Source organism: Oncorhynchus mykiss, chromosome 16 (genome assembly GCF_013265735.2).
Source record: "Oncorhynchus mykiss isolate Arlee chromosome 16, USDA_OmykA_1.1, whole genome shotgun sequence".
Lineage (NCBI taxonomy): Eukaryota > Metazoa > Chordata > Actinopteri > Salmoniformes > Salmonidae > Oncorhynchus > Oncorhynchus mykiss.
This window is the reverse complement of record NC_048580.1, coordinates 61,289,592-61,309,019: the sequence shown is the minus strand read 5'-3', so window position 1 is coordinate 61,309,019 and position 19,428 is coordinate 61,289,592. Positions and strand designations below refer to the sequence as shown.

Below are 19,428 nucleotides of genomic sequence, written 5' to 3'. Positions count from 1 at the left end.
TATTATTATATATAATTTTTGGTGAACTCAAGTCGGTGTCTCAACTTACTGCTGAGTTAGAATAGTAGAATACACAAGGTGCAAGTTCAAAATGTGGTTGTGGATCATCAGTTTTTCTCTTGTTTTGTCAGTCACTCAATTAGCCATGTCAGCTAACAATTCTTCCATTGTGAAATTAGTCTAGCCAGTTATCTGAACTTGTAGTAATCATGGCCGAATATCAACCGGGCACATGCTCAGGAGCACTGGCCCCCATTGATTTTGTTAGTCACTCTGACATCATTAACATGGCATAAGTTATGGCAAAATGTGTAGAACTGCAGTAATTAGCTTTGAAACTGCAAAACAAATCTCTGCCCATGGCAAAATTAGTAGAATTGCATGACATTTGCTATAAAATGTCAACATTTCTCTCCAACCCATGGCAAAATGTGTAGAACTGTAGAAAATTGCTTTAAAACTAGATATTTTCTCTAAGCCCCAATGATTAAATGTGTAGAATTGCAGGAAATGTACTTTAAAACATTAGCAAAAAATCTCCACCCTTAAGAGGGGGGTCAAACATTTTCTAGGCCTGCTTGGCGTGGGGACCCACCAACCAAATCTCGCTTAGAGCCCCCAAAAGGCTAGAGCCGTCCCTGACTGGCCCTAATCTATCACTCATTGGACTTGCACTTAAACAGTGGCGTTTGTCAAATACAAAGACCTTTCCAATCCATCGTCATGAATAATGCAGAGTATACGTCCGCAGGGTCACTCCATTTGTGGTTTCTCACAAGAGGACAACATTTAGTGCTAAAGGTACAAAAGACCTGCAGGTTTAATTAAACCGCCAAAGTAGGGCAAGCTTAATATGGGCTTTAAGTGCTACAGCTCCTCTGGTTTACAGTAGCTCCACATTGACACACATCTTTGTTCAATGTGTGTGATGATTAAATGATTCAGATTTTTCATTATACATGTTTGTAACCTGTTCATGTGAACATAAGAGGTTGTGCAGTATTAGGCCCTTGACAACTATCCTGGGTACCAGTCTTAAGATATCATTCCACTCCTGTCATTTGCCAAAGACAGGAGTGGCAAGGAATGAAACATTAGCTAAAAAGACTGGTACCCAGTTTAATCAAAAACGAGCAGATGGTACGTGTAGCTACACATGTTTAGCATTATGAAAAGTAATATGAGACATGATTTAAATTACTGATAGTTTGTGGAGCGAGAAATGTGTTGCTGATTGATTCAACCGCAAGAGATTCTCATCAGATATTGATCCCAATCATGATTGTGACTAACATTCTGAAACAATGTAAAATGTCTTTACACATACTGTAATATATATGAATCTAGACATTAACCAGAGCCAATTACCCAATCTCATGGAAGTGTTAATATATGAACTGAGAAAATGTTTACAAAGCGTGAAATAGAAGAAAATGGTAACGTGATGAAATCTTATCCAAGTGATACAATACATTTTTCAGAGGAAAAAGTGACCAAAGGGAAAATACAGGGTCTTTGAGGCTTTACAAATAGTAGTACATCTTTATTAATATATTTTCATAAAACAATTTGAGACCGTATCAAAAATTCAGTAAAAACATTAGATTTTTTTTCTCAAACATTTTTCCTTATGGTGATATCAGATATGAAACGTACATTATTCACTTGTCTTCCTCCCACATCGTATTCTTTACAGGATGCAATATTTTCAGTGATGGGAGAGTCAACTTTTTTTGCCCCCTTCAAACTATGATTTAAATTTATGACATCGTGATCATAAATCTAGACAAAAAATTGAGAATAAAATTTCCCTCCCACTAGCATAACTCTACTGATAAAACACATTAACGTTATGAGATCTTCAGTTTCACAGGCACACCATTATGTACATACACTTGTCTCACAACTGATGACTGAGACACTAACGATGCAGTGCAGCAGCATAGAGGCAGAGAGCACGGATATTGCAGAACTGTACGTTCCCCCTCACTTTTCTTATTTAATTTACTTAATAAAAGTTACGGTTATTTTCTCTGATAAAATCTCTTCTGCAACAGACCTGGTCCAAGGGAGACCTGAACCTCAAAACTTACATCAACACAAACAATTGATCAATCTAGTAGCCTAATTATTTACTTCCATCAGTTCACTCTGCTGCCTAGTTACAGCATCTCATTGACCCAGCATTATGATGAAAAAGAAAACAGGGATGCTTTGCTTTATCACTACCTTGGCAACCCTGGAATAGTACAGTGCCTTCAGAAAGTATTCATACCATTATTGCACATTTTGTGTTACAATTTAAAAAGATTCTCTCTTTCCCTTCACCCATCTATCTACACACAATACCTCATAATGACAAAAGTGAAATCATGTTTTTAGAGATGTTTGCTAACTTCTTACATTTAACATAACAATTCATACCCCTGAGTCAATACATATTAGAATCAACTTTGTCAGCAATTACAGCTGTGAGTCTTTCTGGATAAGTCTAAGAGCCTTTTGCAGTTTCACTGTACTGCACATTCTTACTCCTGAACATATTTAGGGTTACCATAACAAAGAGGTTGAATACTTAAACACGATATTTTAGCTTTTCATTAATTAATTTGTAAAACAAATGTGAAAAAGCATAATTCTACTTTGACATTATAGGCTAGTGTGGGTAAGCCAGCGAAACTAAATTTAATCTATTTTAAATTCTAGCTGTAAAGAGTCAAGGGGTGTGAATACTTTCTAAAGGCACTGAATCTCTGAATCTCTCTGTTTCAGGGGCAAGTTAATACACCAATGTATATTGATGTGGTTATTACTCCTGTTTTGTAATCCCCTTACATTAAGTGTGGCCTCTCACTATCAGTCTATGATTTACTTGTTGACCAAGTACAGTACCTGTATAGCAGAGGATATTTCAGTCCCATTATGCATAAAAAAAACAAATGTCCTTTTTAGGCTACCAGTTAGAATGTTCAGTTCTGCCAGACACAAAGGGCTAGTTTTATTAGGCGTCTGCACCAGTGAAAGTTTTACACCTGTTATTTTTAAAACGTAAAAGAAAGAAAAGGGTAACATTAAGAGGAGAATATAAAATGTAAGGTTATGATGTAAATAAACAATGGTTTCATGTTTTTAGTTAGACTTTATCTTAGACGACCTTCTAAAAATAACAGGAGCAAAATCTTAAAGCTAACCCAAAGACCGATAAGTGATATACTGTAATTGGTATAAAGATGAACTTTGTGATTGATAGCCTACAAGTCTGTTGTCATGGTGACATTTGCTCCAAGGCCTCTGCAGCCTACAGTCTCTCGCTTTTGCATTATTTTCTATACAATAGAAACAGTACATCTTCAAAGATAAAAATTATTATTCTTGGCAAGAACAGATCAAAATAAAGATTACGCAAGAGTCGAAAGCATAACTATGAAGGACAACAAAAGAAAAGAGAGCTGGCGTTTACAAACGGTCTCTGTCCAGTTTTCCTGTGCCAGTGTTAGACTTATACAGTACGTTATCCATAGTGGTCACTTATATAGACGTGGTCGTCTACTCCGGCTATGTCAAAGCCATCCCACTGTACAGTGTGTGTAAAATCCCTACGGAAATTGTTTTCAAACAAAGGTCACCACAGCTCCCCCTCCATCCCAAAGCCAAGGCTTTGTAAGCGTTAGGGAGGCACGTAGGGAGGTGGTGACCTGTATGATGTCATGTTCTTGGGGCGGGACCCTTTCCCCTCGATGGGGACGGTGAAGGGTGGCGGGGGCTGATAGGGGGGTGCGTTGGGGTCATCATCATGGTAGATGGAGTACTCCTCCATCAGGAGATCCTGGTTGAGCAGGGTGCTGTGAGGGCCAGCCATGTTGGGGTACTCCGGAGGGGGCAGGGGTGGCTTCTCCTCATGCAGGATGAGGGGGATACTGGAGGACGGGGGACACTTGGAGTCGTCCAGCTCATCTGCAAAAATGATGGGCACGCCTTTCTTGATGAAGGTAGCCTGCTCCTCAATGCTCATCTTGCCCTTGCGCTTCTTGCGGTAGCAGACCATGGCGATGACACCGGCAATCAGCAGTAGCGCCGCCACCACCACAGCTGGGATAACTGTGTGCAGGTAAACATCGTCACTGGTGCTACGACCAGTGCCAGGGGAAGGAGTGGCTGGAGGGGGAACAGGGATGGTCACCTCTCCTGGGGGCACAAACGTGTAGGTCTGACATTTGTTGGTGCCGCGGACAGAGATGTTGATGGGTTTGAAGTCTGGCTCCATGGCATTGGAGAAGGCCAGAGTGGGCCTGCCCTGGGGGTCAGAGATCTTTCTGCTGAGGATGGTGATCTGGTCCTTGGGACAGGGGCTCTGCTGGAGGCTGTTGTTGGTCCACTCCACCACAATGGAGCCCTTGGTGATACTCCGCAGGGTCACTGTGCTGGTGTTCCGGTCACCCAGTGCATACGCCAGCTTCTTAGTCAGGAGGATCTTTTTGTGGACGTTGTTGGCCAATGTCTTGGGTTCACCATGGAAACGGGCGGCAAAAACAACAGAGGGCTTATCGGTGGCCGGCCAACGGTTGACATGGACCTCAAAGGCATCTATGGTGCTCATGCCTGCCTTGTCGGTGGCCAGCATAAAGTACTCGTGTTTGCCTACGTGTTCTTTCTCTGGGAGACCGTACAGGAGCTGGATGGTGCTGTTAAACTGGATCCAAGAGGTCTCGCTCACCACTTCGTTGTGGTTCTTCCTCAAAGTCAGACGCAGCTTGTCCGTGGTGCCGTCCTCTTTGTCGAAGAAGGTATCTGGAGGAATCTTCACCTCAAAGTAGGTCCCGACCCAGGCATTCACCTCGTCGATGGGGTTGCGTAGCTGGGGCTTCTCGTTGTTGTAGTCAGGAACAGGAGACAGAGGGGTGGTGCGTCTGGGTGGCTTAGCCGTGGTGGTCTTAGGTTCTCTGGGCACAGGAGTGGAGGTTTTTGCCTTCTTGGTTTTCTTGGTGGTGGAGGTCTTTGGCCTTCTAGTGGTGCTTGGTGGGGTGGGAAGAGCAGTAGCCTCTGGAATAGCAGGCCGGGTCATAGTAGGCTGGATGGGGATGGTACTGGTGGTTCCCAGGACCCTAGTAGGCTGAGGAGCACCTATGGTAGGAGTGTGGGCTATCTGATCTCTCAGTCTGTTAGTGGGCTTCACCGGCAGGGGCAAGGGTCCACGGACAGGTGGAGCAGAGCTGTCAGTGGCTGGGGAGATGGAAGGGGATGTGGGGGTGGGAACAATGCGAGTAGGGGGCTCAGGGTAAGTGGTTGGGGGGAGCAGGGAGGGTACAGGGGTGGGGGTGTTTCCCAGCTGCCTCCTGACCCGTTTCACCAAGTGGAGTTTCTTGTTGACGATGTGCCAGCCCACCACTGGGTAGCCTAGCTTGGACGACATGGACCCATCCTTGGCAGGCGATTGGACGCTGTTGATGTTTGGAATGTTAGACTGGTCCAGGGCGCAGCCCAGCTTCCATGACAACAGGGCCCCATTCTCCACCACCTTCTTGGCATTTCCAGGCCCAGCCATGAAGGCGGACATGTCGAACAGGCGGTTGTTAATGACAGGGACCACCCTCATGTGCTCCAGGGGGACACCGGAAAACTTCTTCATGCTGGCCAGCAGGCCTACCCTCTGATGAGCAGTCATCTTGGTGAGGTCAGCATCCAGGATGATGGTGAGAACAGTGACGGGCTCCTCGCTGCCACAGGTGAATGGCTGGAGGTTGTTGGCCTCAGCCTGGAGAGCCAACAGGGCCGGCTCACCGTCGGCCCACTCCTCTGGGTGCACCTCAATAGAGAAGACTTCCAAGCCATGGCCACTGTTTATCATCTCAGAGCCAGAGAGGGAGATACGGTGGACACCTCTGTCCTGCTCCAGGGCCAGGCCTCGTAGGATGCAGCTCCCTGTGGCCCAGTACAGCCAGGAGGGTAAGCGTTCCTTTCCCAACTCAGTTAACTACAATAGGAGAGAAGAAGAAAGGTTTAGAGATAAGGGAACGTTATGGTTCATAGATCAAAAAACTCTGAAAGGACAGGGTGTTTCACACAAGAAGCCGATCCTGACAAAAACCTATCCAACTGTGCAGTAATCTTAAGGGTATATCAGACAGACCTGATGTGGAAAACTCAGTCTCACATTTTTCATTGACTCATTTCATCCATCTGTACTGACGTCTACTGACCCTTGTTGAAGTGAGCAGGAAGCTCTGCTCCCAGTGAGCCCCTATTCACAAAACGACAGCCGCCTGAGTCATCTCCCCTTCATTTTGAGACATTACAATTTGTCAGGATATTATTCCCAATAATACAAGGAGCCAAAATAATATCTTCTAATTCAAACTCCAAGGAACAAATTGCACAACAGTCAAATAAAAATCAGCATTGATACAGTGAGAGAGAATGTACTGAGGCATGAATATTATGCATATCCATTCCATACATTGCAATGTAAATATGTAAATATTTGGCTAGTTAAGAAGCGTAAGGCTTAAACAAATTGCTGCCACAGAATTATCTAGCCTAGAGTATGTTTAACATCCAATAGAAATCATTGCAGAAGGGTTCAAAATGTCCATACGAGCTTGGGGAGTAAAAACTAAATAGGAAATAGAAGAGAATGAAAGGGTTGGGGTTATGTAAAGTTAAGCCTATTGGGAAGGACTACAATGCTGCCCAAAATGGCTTTGTTTCCTCCATTCTCACCGATTGAAGGCAATTTTCTGTTCAGCTGTAATAACTGTTCCCAAAATCCAAAGAGAATGAGAGATGTCTGTTATGTGCAAGGTAACCTCACATTGCTGTTTCAACATGGACAGGAAGACTGGAAAAGGCACAATTGTGATCAAGCGCTGGGCACAAAGGATTACAGAAATGAGGTAGAGGAGCATACAGAGTGACATGTTGAATGTTATACACAGAATGTACAAAACTTTAAGAACACCTTCCTAATATGGAGTAGCACCCCCTTTTGAACAGCCTTAATTCATTGGGGCATGGACTCTACAAGGTGTCGAAAGCATTCCACAGGGATGCTGGCCCATGTTGACTCCAATGCTTCCTACAGTTGTGTCAAATTGGCTGGATGTCTTTTGGGTGGTGGACCATTCTTGATACACACGGGAAACTGAGCATGAAAAACCTAGCAGGGTTTTAGTCTTCAACCACTCAAACTGATGCGCCTGGCACTTGCCATACCCTGTGCAAAGGCACTTAAATCTTTTGTCTTGCCCATTCACCCTCTGAATGGCTCACATACACAAGACATGTCTCAAAGCTTAAAAATGCTTATTTAATCGTTCTCCTCCTAGTCATCTACAATGATTGAAGTGGATTTAACAAGTGATATCAATAAGGGTTCATAGCCTTCACCTGGATTCATCTGGTCTGTCTAGGTCATGGAAAGAGCAGGTGTTCCTAATGTTTTGTTCACTCAGTATAACTTGGATTGCAAAATGACAGGAACTTTCATTAAATTCTCTTTTTTTTTTTACAGAAATCCTGGTTGGAGGATTCTAGCCTACATAAAGCCAACAAATAAAAACATTGCAGCCTGCAGGTAGAAAATATTCAGATTCAAATAAATATCCAATAAATCACATTGGCTTGTCATAGCCTGTCTGCAACGATGTTGAAGCACTGTATCAACTATTAACTTGGGTCCAGCCCGACGCTTGCACTAGCAAACTTGCAACATTGCATAATATATTCTTGGCCCTCAGTTTCTACGCCAGTGAGGTCAGGAAAGAAAACTGTAGGTTATTTGCACAAGGGATAAGAACCAGTGCTTGACTTGGGCAAGAACTCACTGGAGCAGAGTACCAGCACATCAAATGTTCTACTGCTTGAGCTCCTGTTCCTCTTATAGAATACTAGCTCAAAAGTATTGTGGAGCTCCTGCACCTAAATATAAACAGTACCGGCAACCAAAATGAGTACCGGAACCTATTTCAGTCCAAGTCAAGCACTGATAAAATAGTGCTACCTGATTATTTCTTATGACATTTCCATTGGATCCCTTTCACGCTGAGTGGTTATCAAAAGGGAGAGAGCTGGAAAGATTTTTCAAATGCATTGAGCTATACAGAGCCTTCTGCATTGCTACGATATTTGGGAGCCTCCTACCACATTTTCCCCACCCTACACATGGAGCCTCCTACCACATTTCCGGATCAAGCATAAATTAGCTTTTAGTCTAGGCCTCTGCAATGGATTAGTTCACCGATATGGGCCAAATATATATCGGTGTTACTGCTCGACTAAAACAATCTTGGTCGACCGATAGCTTAACGACCAGATAATCGACTAATTGGGGTCAGCCCTAATTATTACTATCAGTGTTCATATGGACATTACAGCGGTGGTTTGATTATCACCATTAGATCCACCACCAGTATGTGGGGAGGGTCACTATATTCAATCAGCAGTAACGTCCTAGTCATGACAATGCTTACCTTAACATTGCAACTGCCATTCTTCGCCCTGGGCGGGATCCTCAACTGGAACCCCTGGCCCACCACTGCTGAAGAGTCAGGGATTCCTGCAGGGGCCACCTCTGTGACTGCAGCCAGGGATTCTGGGATACCTGTGAGAGGTCCCTCTGTGGCTACAGAGGCTGCAGTCTGCAGGTCAGAGAGGACAGAGGAGTGCATGGAGGCTTCCAGGTCCACCGACAACATCTCCCCCAGGCCCTCCACCAGTGGTCTCCCAGGCACACTGCCCTGGACCAAGGCCACCAGTAGCCCCAGCACCAGGGGGATAGTCCTGCCTGGGGGAGGTCTGGTTCTTCCCACACTTCCACAGTCCCAACCTCTCTGTTTACAGTGCATAGTGGTAGGCCTATGTGTTCCCCGCCTCCTCCTTAGGACGACTTCAGGACCACATGCACTGGAAGTCAGAGTGATGGGACGATAGTGGTGGATTGGTTCCTCTGGATGTTTGTCTTTGTTGATAATTAATAAGGTTTTATTTTGTGTTTCCTTTGTCGTCTTCCTCTGTTATCCATGAAGAGAGTCTGTGGCAGGTAGTTAGTCAGCCATGTTAGTCAGCCACTGCAAAGAAAGAACCACTGTAAGAACCAGATATACATTTTTTTCATTAATAAACTCATCAAGTGTTATTTGCCTCCACAAAAGACCTCTCAAGCTTGCGCGGGCAAGTCCATTTTTCAATACTGTATAATAACAAAGAAATTCTCTGCACACATTGTGTTGGGTTTTACAAAATATTGAGCGCAAAAGAGTTTTAACTAACAATATTTCAATGCAATAGTCCATGAAGTGGGTGAACGTAACAATGACAAAACAAAACGACTGGGGCAAAACTGAGTGCTAAAAACATTTTGCATTCCCAGGATAGAGACGTTTTTTTTGTTGCCTTTATCAGAGCAGTTATGAACTAGCAATCTAGTGGGAGGCCTGACTAAATGAACAAGCAGAATCTAAAAACAGGCTTTGATACAGAAGACCAAGCATGAAGTAGTATTCCGATACAGACAGTGCCATAATTATTTGCTAAGAGGGTATGTTGATCTCCCACTGATCTCTTCGCATGTCATGGAGTTTTCAGAATAGCAGTTCTCATGAGATGGCAGACAGAGTCAAAGGTCGTTTGTCTTGGTTGTAAGTTTTAATTAGGTGCCCTGGGGGTGGGAATTAGAGCCTCCACTGTGCTGACCCAGCCAACCCCAATTCTGTAACGCTGAGAGACGGGCAGTCCAGGGTCGGCCAATCGCCTGGAATCCTAATGCCAAGCAAACATAGGCTGTGACGTCAGCTCAACAGGACTATAACAGACCATTTTTCACAAGAGAATTTGAATGGAAATGAGAATTTATATTGCCTAAAGAGGAAAATTCCTATTTACAACTGGCAGCTGTTATTGCATGGTTGTACTGTTCCTATAGGTCTCATTTTCTCCATTCAGTTGTGTTCAGTGTGAACTTATTCAGAGGTAGGATTGCAATGGGTTGGAAACTTTCTGGTCAATTTCCAGAATTTTTCCATGGGAAGTTAAGAAACATTCCCAGGCTTAAATTAATTTTAAAAAGTTTGCTTATAAACTAGAGGTCGACCGATTATGATTTTTCAACACCGATACCGATTATTGGAGGACCAAAATAGCTGATACCGATTTTTTAAAATTATTATTATTATTATTATTATTTTTTTTTATAAATCGGCCGATGTATGCATGCATGTATTGTATGCATGTATAATAATGACAATTACAACAATACTGAAATAACTTATTTTGACTTAATATAATACATCAATAAAATCAATTTAGTCTCAAATAAATAATGAAACATGTTCAACTTCGTTTAAATAATGCAAAAACTAAGTGTTGGAGAAAAAAGTAAAAGTGCAATATTTGCCATTAAAAAAAAGCTAACGTTTCAGTTCCTTGCTCGGAACATGAGAACATATGAAAGCTGGTGGTTCCTTTTAACAGGAGTCTTCAATATTCCCAGGTAAGAAGTTTTAGGTTGTAGTTATTATAGGACTATTTCTCTCTATACCATTTGTATTTCATATACCTTTGCCTTTTGGATGTTCTTATAGGCACTATAGTATTGCCAGCCTAATCTCGGGAGTTGATAGGCTTGAAGTCATAAACAGCGCAATGCTTGAAGCACAGCGAAGAGCTGCTGGCAAATGCAGGAAAGTACTGTTAGAATGAATGCTTACGAGCCTGCTGCTGCCTATCACCGCTCAGTCAGACTTAATTATAATATAATTAACACACAGAAATACAAGCCTTAGGTCATTAACGTGGTCAAATCCAGAAACTATCATTTAAAAAACAAAACATTTATTATTTCAGTGAAATACGGAACCGTTACGTATTTTATCTAATGGGTGGCATCCCTAAGTCTAAATATTGCTATTACATTGCACAACCTTCAATTGTATGTAATAATTATGTAAAATTCTGGCAAATTAATTACGGTCTTTGTAAGGAAGAAATGGTCTTCACACAGTTTGCAACGAGCCATGCAGCCCAAACTGCTGCATATACCCTGACTGCTTGCACAGAACGCAAGAGAAGTGACAATTTCCCTAGTTAAAAGAAATTCATGTTAGCAGGCAATATTAAGTAAATATGCAGGTTTAACAATATATACTTGTGTATTGATTTTAAAGAAAGGCATTGATGTTTATGGTTAGGTACACATTGGTGCAACGACAGTGCTTTTTTCACAAATGCACTTGCTAAATCACCCGTTTGGTGAAGTAGGCTGTGATTCGATGATAAATTAACAGGCACCGCATCGATTATATGCAACGCAGACTACTAAGTAGATAAACTAGTAATATCAACCAAGTGTAGTTAACTAGTGATTATGTTAAGATAGTTTTTTTATATGATAAGTTTAATGCTAACTAGCAACTTACCGTGGCTCCTTGCTGCACTCGTGTAACAGGTAGTCAGCCTGCCATGCAGTCTCCTCGTGGAGTGCAAAGTAATCAGCCATAATCAGTGTACAAAAATGCAGATTACCGATTGTTATGAAAACTTGAAATCGGCCCTAATTAATAAGCCATTCCGATTAAAATCGGTCAAACTCTATTGTAAACAGTGAACCTTTGTGGGATACACAAGGCAATTCTAGGTATTGTAGCATATTTTGGCTAAACTATCCCCAATTCAATGGAATTGATGCATGCACAGTGCATGCATCACAGTGCATTCTTCCATCACATGTACAGCTGATTCTCAAGATCTTGCACACTAATGAGATGCTATTGAGCACACACTACTACACTGTCTGAGCAAAGGACTGCATGCTTTCTGATAAGTTTTGATTACAATACTGGGTGGGGTGAATATATTTTATATGACATACATGATTTGTTGTTAAGTAATAAATAGAAGCATCCAGAAAAGTGTGTTTAAATCACTTCTAACTCAATTTCTGCTAGTTTTTGCTATTCATGTGGGTTTTATCTTGCTTGAGCTTGCTTAAAGAGTGTTAATTCACTTGTTTCCATACATGTTAAAACATGTATCTTACAAAGGAGTTGTTTAATCTAACTGCTTATCTATTTCTGTCTTTATCATTGTATGTTTTTTAAAAACATCTTCACAGGAAGATGCAAACATGAAGACTGCTTGGTCTAAAGTGGAGGAGTCCTACCCTCACATCACACCCATTGGCTGTGCTGCTCATGCATTGAATCTGCTCCTCAAGGACATGGCACTGAAAACAATGGATAGACTCTACAAGAGAGCCAAGGAAATGGTAAGGTATGTGAAGGGTCACCAAGTTATTAGTAGTAGTCTACCTCACCAAGCAAAGTGAGAAGAATAAGAGCACCACATTGAAGCTGCCCAGCAACACCCAATGGGGTGTTTGACAGTCTCCTGGAGGGGAAGGAGTCTCTCCAAGAAATGGCCATATCACAGTATACCGATATGGACAGCCCCATCAAGAGGATCCTTCTGGATGATGTATTTTGGGAGAGAGGGGTAAGCAGCCTAAAACTCCAGAAACCTATAGCAGTAGCCATTGCACGGATTGAGGGAGACAATGCCATCCTGTCTGATGCTCAGACTATGCTTGCAGATGTAAGAGAAGAAATCCGTACTGCCCTGACCACTTCACTGTTGACACGGGAAACTGCAGTTCTGAAATACATGATAAAGCGTGAAGACTTCTGTCTGAAGCCCATACACACCGCAGCGTACATGTTGGAACCAAAGTATGCTGGCAAGAGCGTCCTGTCTGGTGCAGAGATCAATAAGGCCTATGGTGTCATCACTACCGTGTCGCGCCAACTTGGCCTGGATGAGGGCAAGATTCTTGGCAGTCTGGCGATGTACACTTCCAAGCAAGGGCTTTGGGATGGAGATGCAATACGGCACTCGTGCCAACATCTCATCAGCCACCTGGTGGAAGGGACTTTGTGGATCTGAGGCTCTTTCCTCCATCATCCTCCTCCAAATCCCACCAACATCAGCCACCTCAAAGTGCAACTGGTCCTTGTTTGGGAACACACACACACACCAAAGCACGCAACAGGCTGACCAATACAAGAGTTGAAAAATTGGTGGCCATCCGGACAAATTTGAGCCTGATGAGCCATCCTCAACAAGGTTGGAAAGTGACAGTTAATTTGAGGCCTCAGTCTGATGTTGAAGAGGTGGACATTGAGGTCCAGGGAGAAGACATGGAAGCCTGAGAGGAAGACAACCAAATCTTTAGTTTCTAGACTATCATTTTACAGATGTTGAAAACGTTTTTGGGAGACGCGATGGCTCATTGGGGATCATTCAATATTCCTTTTCTTTTGTTGTTCAGTGAAATCATCCCATGTGAAGAGTCAACTCATTTAATTAAAGTTCAATTGGTAACTAAATTGTGTTTTTTATTTCTATTGGAAGGATTTAATCATTTGCAATGTCTACTTATGATAAGGTAAAAGGTTTCTGTTTCGGTCACCAAAACATCTACATTTAAAATGTCATTAATATAAATTCCCATATATTCCCACGGAAAGTTTCCACCTCTGAATATTCTCCAAAATGTGCAACCCTATACAGAGGGATCTTTAAAAGCCTGCCCTTACAGTACCTTTCGGAAAAGCCAATTAAAAGGGGATGAGAAAGTTCAGCACCACAGACAAGCACAGCTTTGATTCCCCTTTGGTCTGTCTGACACTACAATAGTCATTCTGCCTTCATCAAACCCCAAAGGCAACTGATAAGGCTTAACATACAAATGGATCTAAGCATTTTCTCTCCCCTTTTAAAAACACATGCCAACATCATTCAGCCTCTGTAAAGAAACTAAAAGAGAGAAGGGAGGGTCAGGATCCCTGGTCTGTTCACGCTTCTCCGCCGGCCTGGCTAAAGCTGCTCAGAAGCCAAACCCCGTCATCACATTGCTTTCGAGATCAGAAGTGATCGACTGCAGAACCTCAACTTAGATGCAAAGTAAGCAAATCGTCTAAAGTTAGGGCTAAGTGTTTTCCAAGGGAGCCTTCACTCATAGCGACTCAGTCGATCGTTTGAGTGGGGAATTTAAAGTTTAGGCCTATTCCAGATATTTTTTTACCCTCTTTTTCCTCCCAATTTCAATCTGGTCTCATCGCAGCAAAACTATGCATTTTGCTTGAATTTTTGCATCACAACAATGAAGTGTAAGGGGACACAATTTTAAAATGGACTGGATCTTTAATTTTATCCCCCTTTTCATGATATCCAATTGCAATCTTGTCTCATCGCTGCAACTCCAACGGGCTCGGGAGAGGTGAAGGTCAAGTCATGCATCCTCCGAAACATGACCCGCCAAACCTCTTGGTGTTAGGGGGCAGTATTTTCAATTTTTGGAAAAAAAAAACGTTCCCGTTTTAAACGGGATATTTTGTTAGGAAAAGATGCTAGAATATGCATATAATTGACAGCTTTGGATAGAAAACACTAACGTTTCCAAAACTGTAAAGACAATGATTTCCGGGCAATTTCTCAGCCAAACGTGAAGAACAAACAGAGCTATTTCGCCTACAAAAATAATATTTTGGGAAAAAATTAACTTTGGCTGTCTACCTGGGAGTCTCGTTAGTGAAAACATCCGAAGTTCATCAAAGGTAAACGATTTAATTTGATTGCTTTTCTGATTTCCGTGACAAGGTTGCCTGCTGCTAGCAAGGCATAATGCTATGCTAGGCTATGATTAACTTACAAAAATGCTTGTCTAGCGTTGGCTGTAAAGCATATTTTGAAAATCTGATCTGACAAGGTGATTAACAAAAGGCTAAGCTGTGTTCCAATATATTTCACTTGTGATTTTCATGAATAGGAAGATTTTCTAGGAAGATTTATGTCCGTTGCGTTATGCTAATTAGTGTCAGATGATGACAATGGTCCCGTTCACGGGATGGGGTGTCACGACAGGTTAACACCCGCCTGCTTAACCCGGAAGCCAGCCGCACCAATATGTCAACTGACAATCGAAGTCAACCTGCAGGCACCTGGGCCGCCACAAGGGGTGGCCAAGTAAAGGACACCCGGCCAAACCCTCCCCGAACAACGCTGGGCCAATTGTGCGCCGCCTTATGGGACTCCCGTTCACGGTCAGTTGCGACACAGCCTGGGAACGAACGCGGGTCTGTAGTGACGCCTCAAGCACTTGCAATGCAGTGCCTTAGACCGCTGCACCACTCAGGACGCTCTATATTTCAGACTTTTAAATGTCAGTTATGCCCCATTTACATACTTCCTAAATTTTAAAGAGATGGTCTACCTGTTTCTGTAGAGTGATCCATTGACAACAGAAAGCACTGCCGTTTTTGCTGTAGAAGGAGATTGTTATGACTAGATCACCAGCTGGGTAAGAGGGAATGTTCCATTAAGCCCCATCCACAGGGTTCCTTTGCTCGGCACTATCCTGCATATAATCTACAATGCTGGATGCAGGCAGGCACACACCATCTCGAATGCATGGCTTTAAAAATATATATATATATTTACTGCTGCAAGGGCAGCTACACAATTGCTGATGTTGCCTAATTTGAAGCAATTGTACAATTGGCAAGTTCTTAAATCCCTCTTTGGCTGAGTAGTCAGTCATCTGCTTTTCAACATGAGATAATTTAACCATTTGTTTGACCAGTAGATGTTTCTATGGTGTTTAGGTTCACTACCCAACCTTTCTGAAGCTGTAAACTCTGAACTAGTTAGTCATCCTCGTTTCACCTAAAACCAGAGTCCGATCTGATGACTTATTCCATAACTCTGAGACATGCAGATGTAGGTTATATCAGAGATCCCAATCAAACCACTACCAGAGACAATTCTATGGTCTGCACTCTCCCTGTACACTCCCTCCTTGCATGAGGCTCTCTCCTCCCTTCCGCTAGGAGCCCCTGACTCAGAGCAGTCTGAATAGAAAACACTGTACAGTCAGTCACACTTTCTATAGCTGCCTCCTTAAGAGAGACACAGCCAAGCTGGCAAACTGGCAGGGGATGGCCTATATTAGAAGAGGCTGGTGAAGTCCACATAAAAAAAAAACAGGCCTACATAATGGACTGCTAGGCTCGATCATCCAATTTACTTTCCCTCTGCTTATTATGTAACAGCACAAACAAGTAACACCTGCCATGTTTACATAAAAGTGTTTATAGCAATATTCTACACATGCAAAAAAAAAGCTATTTGTGCGACAGTGTGCATCAAAGTGAGCACGCTACTCACTGTGGCCTAGATTCTATTATGTTCCAATTTCCTGAACATGATTCAATCATGTGTTCAAACCAAGGATTCATTTCAAGGCCCATTTCCCAAACAAACAAGAAAAGTATTTGATGTGTTTCTGTTCATGCCATACCTAGATACAGTGCAATAGCAAGGAGGAATATGATGCAACGAAAACAAACAAAAGCAGTGGATTTCTTCAGGAGTCTGAGACGTTAGTTTAAATGGTGAAGACTTGTCAGTAGATTGTGACATTTCCGTTGTACCCAACAGTCGTGCCATCCCTGAGAACAAATATCTTTGACATAAACCCTAGTTGGAAGCCTCAGTTAGCCCAGTCTTGGAAATCTGTTAAACAGCAGGTGCTTTAAATTCAACAAAAAGCCAAAGAGCACCAAACAAACAATCTTTGTAAAATTGATACCAAACTTAACTTTGCATTCTTAGAAGTAAGGTTGCAATTAGGGAAGATTTTAATTTTGGGAAGGTCTGTCAGTAGCCTAAATCACAACCAAACAGCTACTATATGTCAACTCCTCACACAATAACACAGAATAATTGGTTCAACTAACTTCAAACTAAAATGAAGTATTTTTTATAAATTGAAAAACGCAGTGTGACAGACATTATGTTAGGCCTTCAAAGCCTTGTGAAAATTAAAGCAAATGTTGTTACCATGCTGACAATGTCCTACCATATTTACAGTCAGAATAATCTGGCCGTGTTCATCCCCATGTAGAAAGGATGTCTGCGCCATCCAGTTCCAACCAAAGAGGAAAAGTTTACATTAAATTATATCCGTAATTCCTCTTCACAATCATTTGCAGTGGAAATAACTTGAAACCATCCAAAATAATTAGGCCTCAAATGCACAGTGGCATTCAGAGCAAATTGAATTGACGTATCCAACGTCCACCAAAGCAGCCACTGGATAGTACATGATCTGAATATTAAACATTTCAACAAGACAAGCTTGCCTTGCAATCTCAGACGATTGGATGTTCCCTCTGTTACCCAGTCAGACCCCAACCACTGAACAACATAGCTGAAAGTAACTTAGCTAGCTAGTAAGTAGGCTATTCAAATGTTGACCTTCGTATAAGGATATGTAGGCTAACTTACTTAAGTGTAAGAGGGAAATGTTTTTTTAGCTAATGTTGCTGTGAAATCCAATCAAGCTGCAATTTAATGTGATTCAAATTATAAAACGGTAGTCAGTAGCCAATATGGCAAGGGAAGTTGAGAACTAATTTAGTTAGTCAGGTCTTAAAGCCAAATGATCAACAGTAGCAAGATGAGACAATGTAACGTAGTCTAGTACTACTAACTAGTTACATGCTAGCGTAGCTAACTCAAAGTAATAAAGGTTCCCTGTATTTAAAATATGAGCGCTAAAAATATATTAATATTCGCCATAGCTGCCGTGAAGACAGACAATATTCACAGCACTGGCAAACAAACATAGCTGGCTACTAAATTATGTGAGCTAGAATGTTAGCAGAATAAATAATTTAACCTGGAATTATCGAAAAAGTCCGGATACAAAAAGATAAAAGGCATTCTGTCATTCCATTACAAGGAGGGCCCTGCCTGCCCCGTTTCGGGTGGTATGCTAACTAGCTAGCTACAGCAAGCTAAGTAGCTAGTGAGATAACGTTAGAGAAGCAGGCCATTGCTAGCTAGCTTTATTAGACGTCAACATATTACAGACACTTACAAACATCAATCGCAATGCAATCCTTCCAACAGTGATGATACATTTTTTAACACGAACGGATTGTTTTGGTAACAAATATGCCAAGAACCGCAAGTCGACACGACCATCCCAGCGCTCGAGCGAGATGCACCTGTTCTAACCGTACACGGAAAGGACTCGCGGTTTTAGCTAGTCGTGTGTTCGATCTAGGCTAGAGCTGCACTAAAACCCTACCTTGCTCAATGTAGCTAGCGAAGTTGGTTATTAAAAATAGACAATTGATTCAATAAAAAATACGAACGTTTGCCTCTTTTCTCCCGTTCCATCCATTATTTTAAGATGTCGACGACGAGAACCGAAGAATGACCACTGTTGTTAACCTTCCGCCGAGAAGATGCAGTAGAAACTAGTCTCGATTAATCGAATGTGCTAGCTAGTCTTTAGAATGGATGGTGACGAAAGACACTAACAATTTAGGAAATAAATGACACTGATGAATAATAAAAACGGATTGCTTTTGTTTATTTAGAGAACTTGATATTATATTGAGATAAATAATCATGAAAACTGACCTTGTTAATTTAGGTAAGAATGTTTCCTCTTTTCTCCCTTTCAGTTCCTCATCTGTGTGAAAAGAAAACCGCGATAAACTCAAAAACCTAAATAGCCATCGTTTACGCGTTTAGTGTCACTAGACATAAAGACAAATTGGTAGGCCAACCCCGAAAAGTCGCCGCTATCCAGCTCAGTTGTCAAGGTATTTTTAAACATATGTTCAACATTGTTAATCAGCTGGAAAAGATTGCCACTTCACACGTCTCCTAGTCCTCCCACACTACTGCTCTCCCCCACCCTATTCTTGGATCTTCAGGTTTGTTATAATCTCGCTATCTCACATAACTCCTCCCGTTTACAGATTCGCACCCTAATTTGCAGTGGTGGAAAAAGCACTAAATTTGAGTAAAAGTAAATATAACTTAATATAAAATGACTCAAGTGAAAGTCACCCAGTAAAATACTACTTGAGTAAAATTATAAAAGTATTTGGTTTTAAATATACTTAACTTTCAAAAGTAAAAGTAAAGGTAGAAATCATTTCAAAATCCTTATATTAAGCAAACCCGACAATTTTCATATTTTTTTTATTGACGGATAGCCAGAGGCACAGTCCGACACTAAGACATAATTTACAAACGGAGCATTTTTGTTCAGTGATCAGAGGCAGTAGGGATGACCAGGGATGTTCTCTTGATAAGTGTGTGAATTGGACCATTTTCCTGTCAAAATGTAACGAGTACTTTTGGGTGTCAGGGAAAATGTATGGAGTAAACGGTACATTATTTTATTTAGGAATGTAGTGAAAGTAAAAGTTGGCAAAAATATAAATAGTAAAGTACAGATACCCCCCAAAAAACACTTAATTAGTATTTTAAACAGGGTCTAGGTAAAATGGGCCATAATTCCATAACTGCATCTACATGAAAGAAAATAATTATCCTCAACCTTTTAAGCACCAAGTT

The 19,428-nt window shown here is 41.8% G+C and overlaps 1 protein-coding gene across 6 annotated transcripts; it reads right to left on the bottom strand.

Annotated features, from left to right (window-relative positions):
• Positions 1-1,519: 1,519 nt before the first annotated feature.
• On the bottom strand, positions 1,520-18,772 carry LOC110492493 (dystroglycan). Of its 6 annotated transcripts, none has more exons than XM_021566862.2 (3): positions 18,481-18,772; positions 8,466-9,079; positions 1,520-5,971 (listed from the first exon to the last, which is right to left on the bottom strand). In XM_021566862.2, exons 2-3 carry the CDS (start codon positions 8,838-8,840, stop codon positions 3,668-3,670), a joined length of 2,679 nt encoding a protein of 892 aa, XP_021422537.2. In that variant the 5' UTR covers positions 8,841-9,079; positions 18,481-18,772; the 3' UTR covers positions 1,520-3,667. The 6 variants fall into 6 exon arrangements, with proteins under 6 accessions (XP_021422537.2, XP_021422535.2, XP_021422536.2 ...); XM_021566860.2 differs by having other exon boundaries at positions 8,466-9,062; XM_021566861.2 differs by lacking the exon at positions 18,481-18,772 and adding an exon at positions 18,210-18,342 and having other exon boundaries at positions 8,466-9,062.
• Between the last annotated feature and the right edge of the window lie 656 nt (positions 18,773-19,428).

What these genes read in the sequence shown, in the direction of transcription:
- LOC110492493 (XM_021566862.2), bottom strand. Translation starts at nt 8,840, where the DNA reads ATGCACTGTAAACAGAGAGGTTGGGACTGTGGAAGTGTGGGAAGAACC. An exon ending in ATGGCAGTTGCAATGTTAAG is followed by an intron (nt 5,972 to 8,465) that starts GTAAGCATTGTC and finishes CTCCTATTGTAG; the next exon opens with TTAACTGAGTTGGGAAAGGA.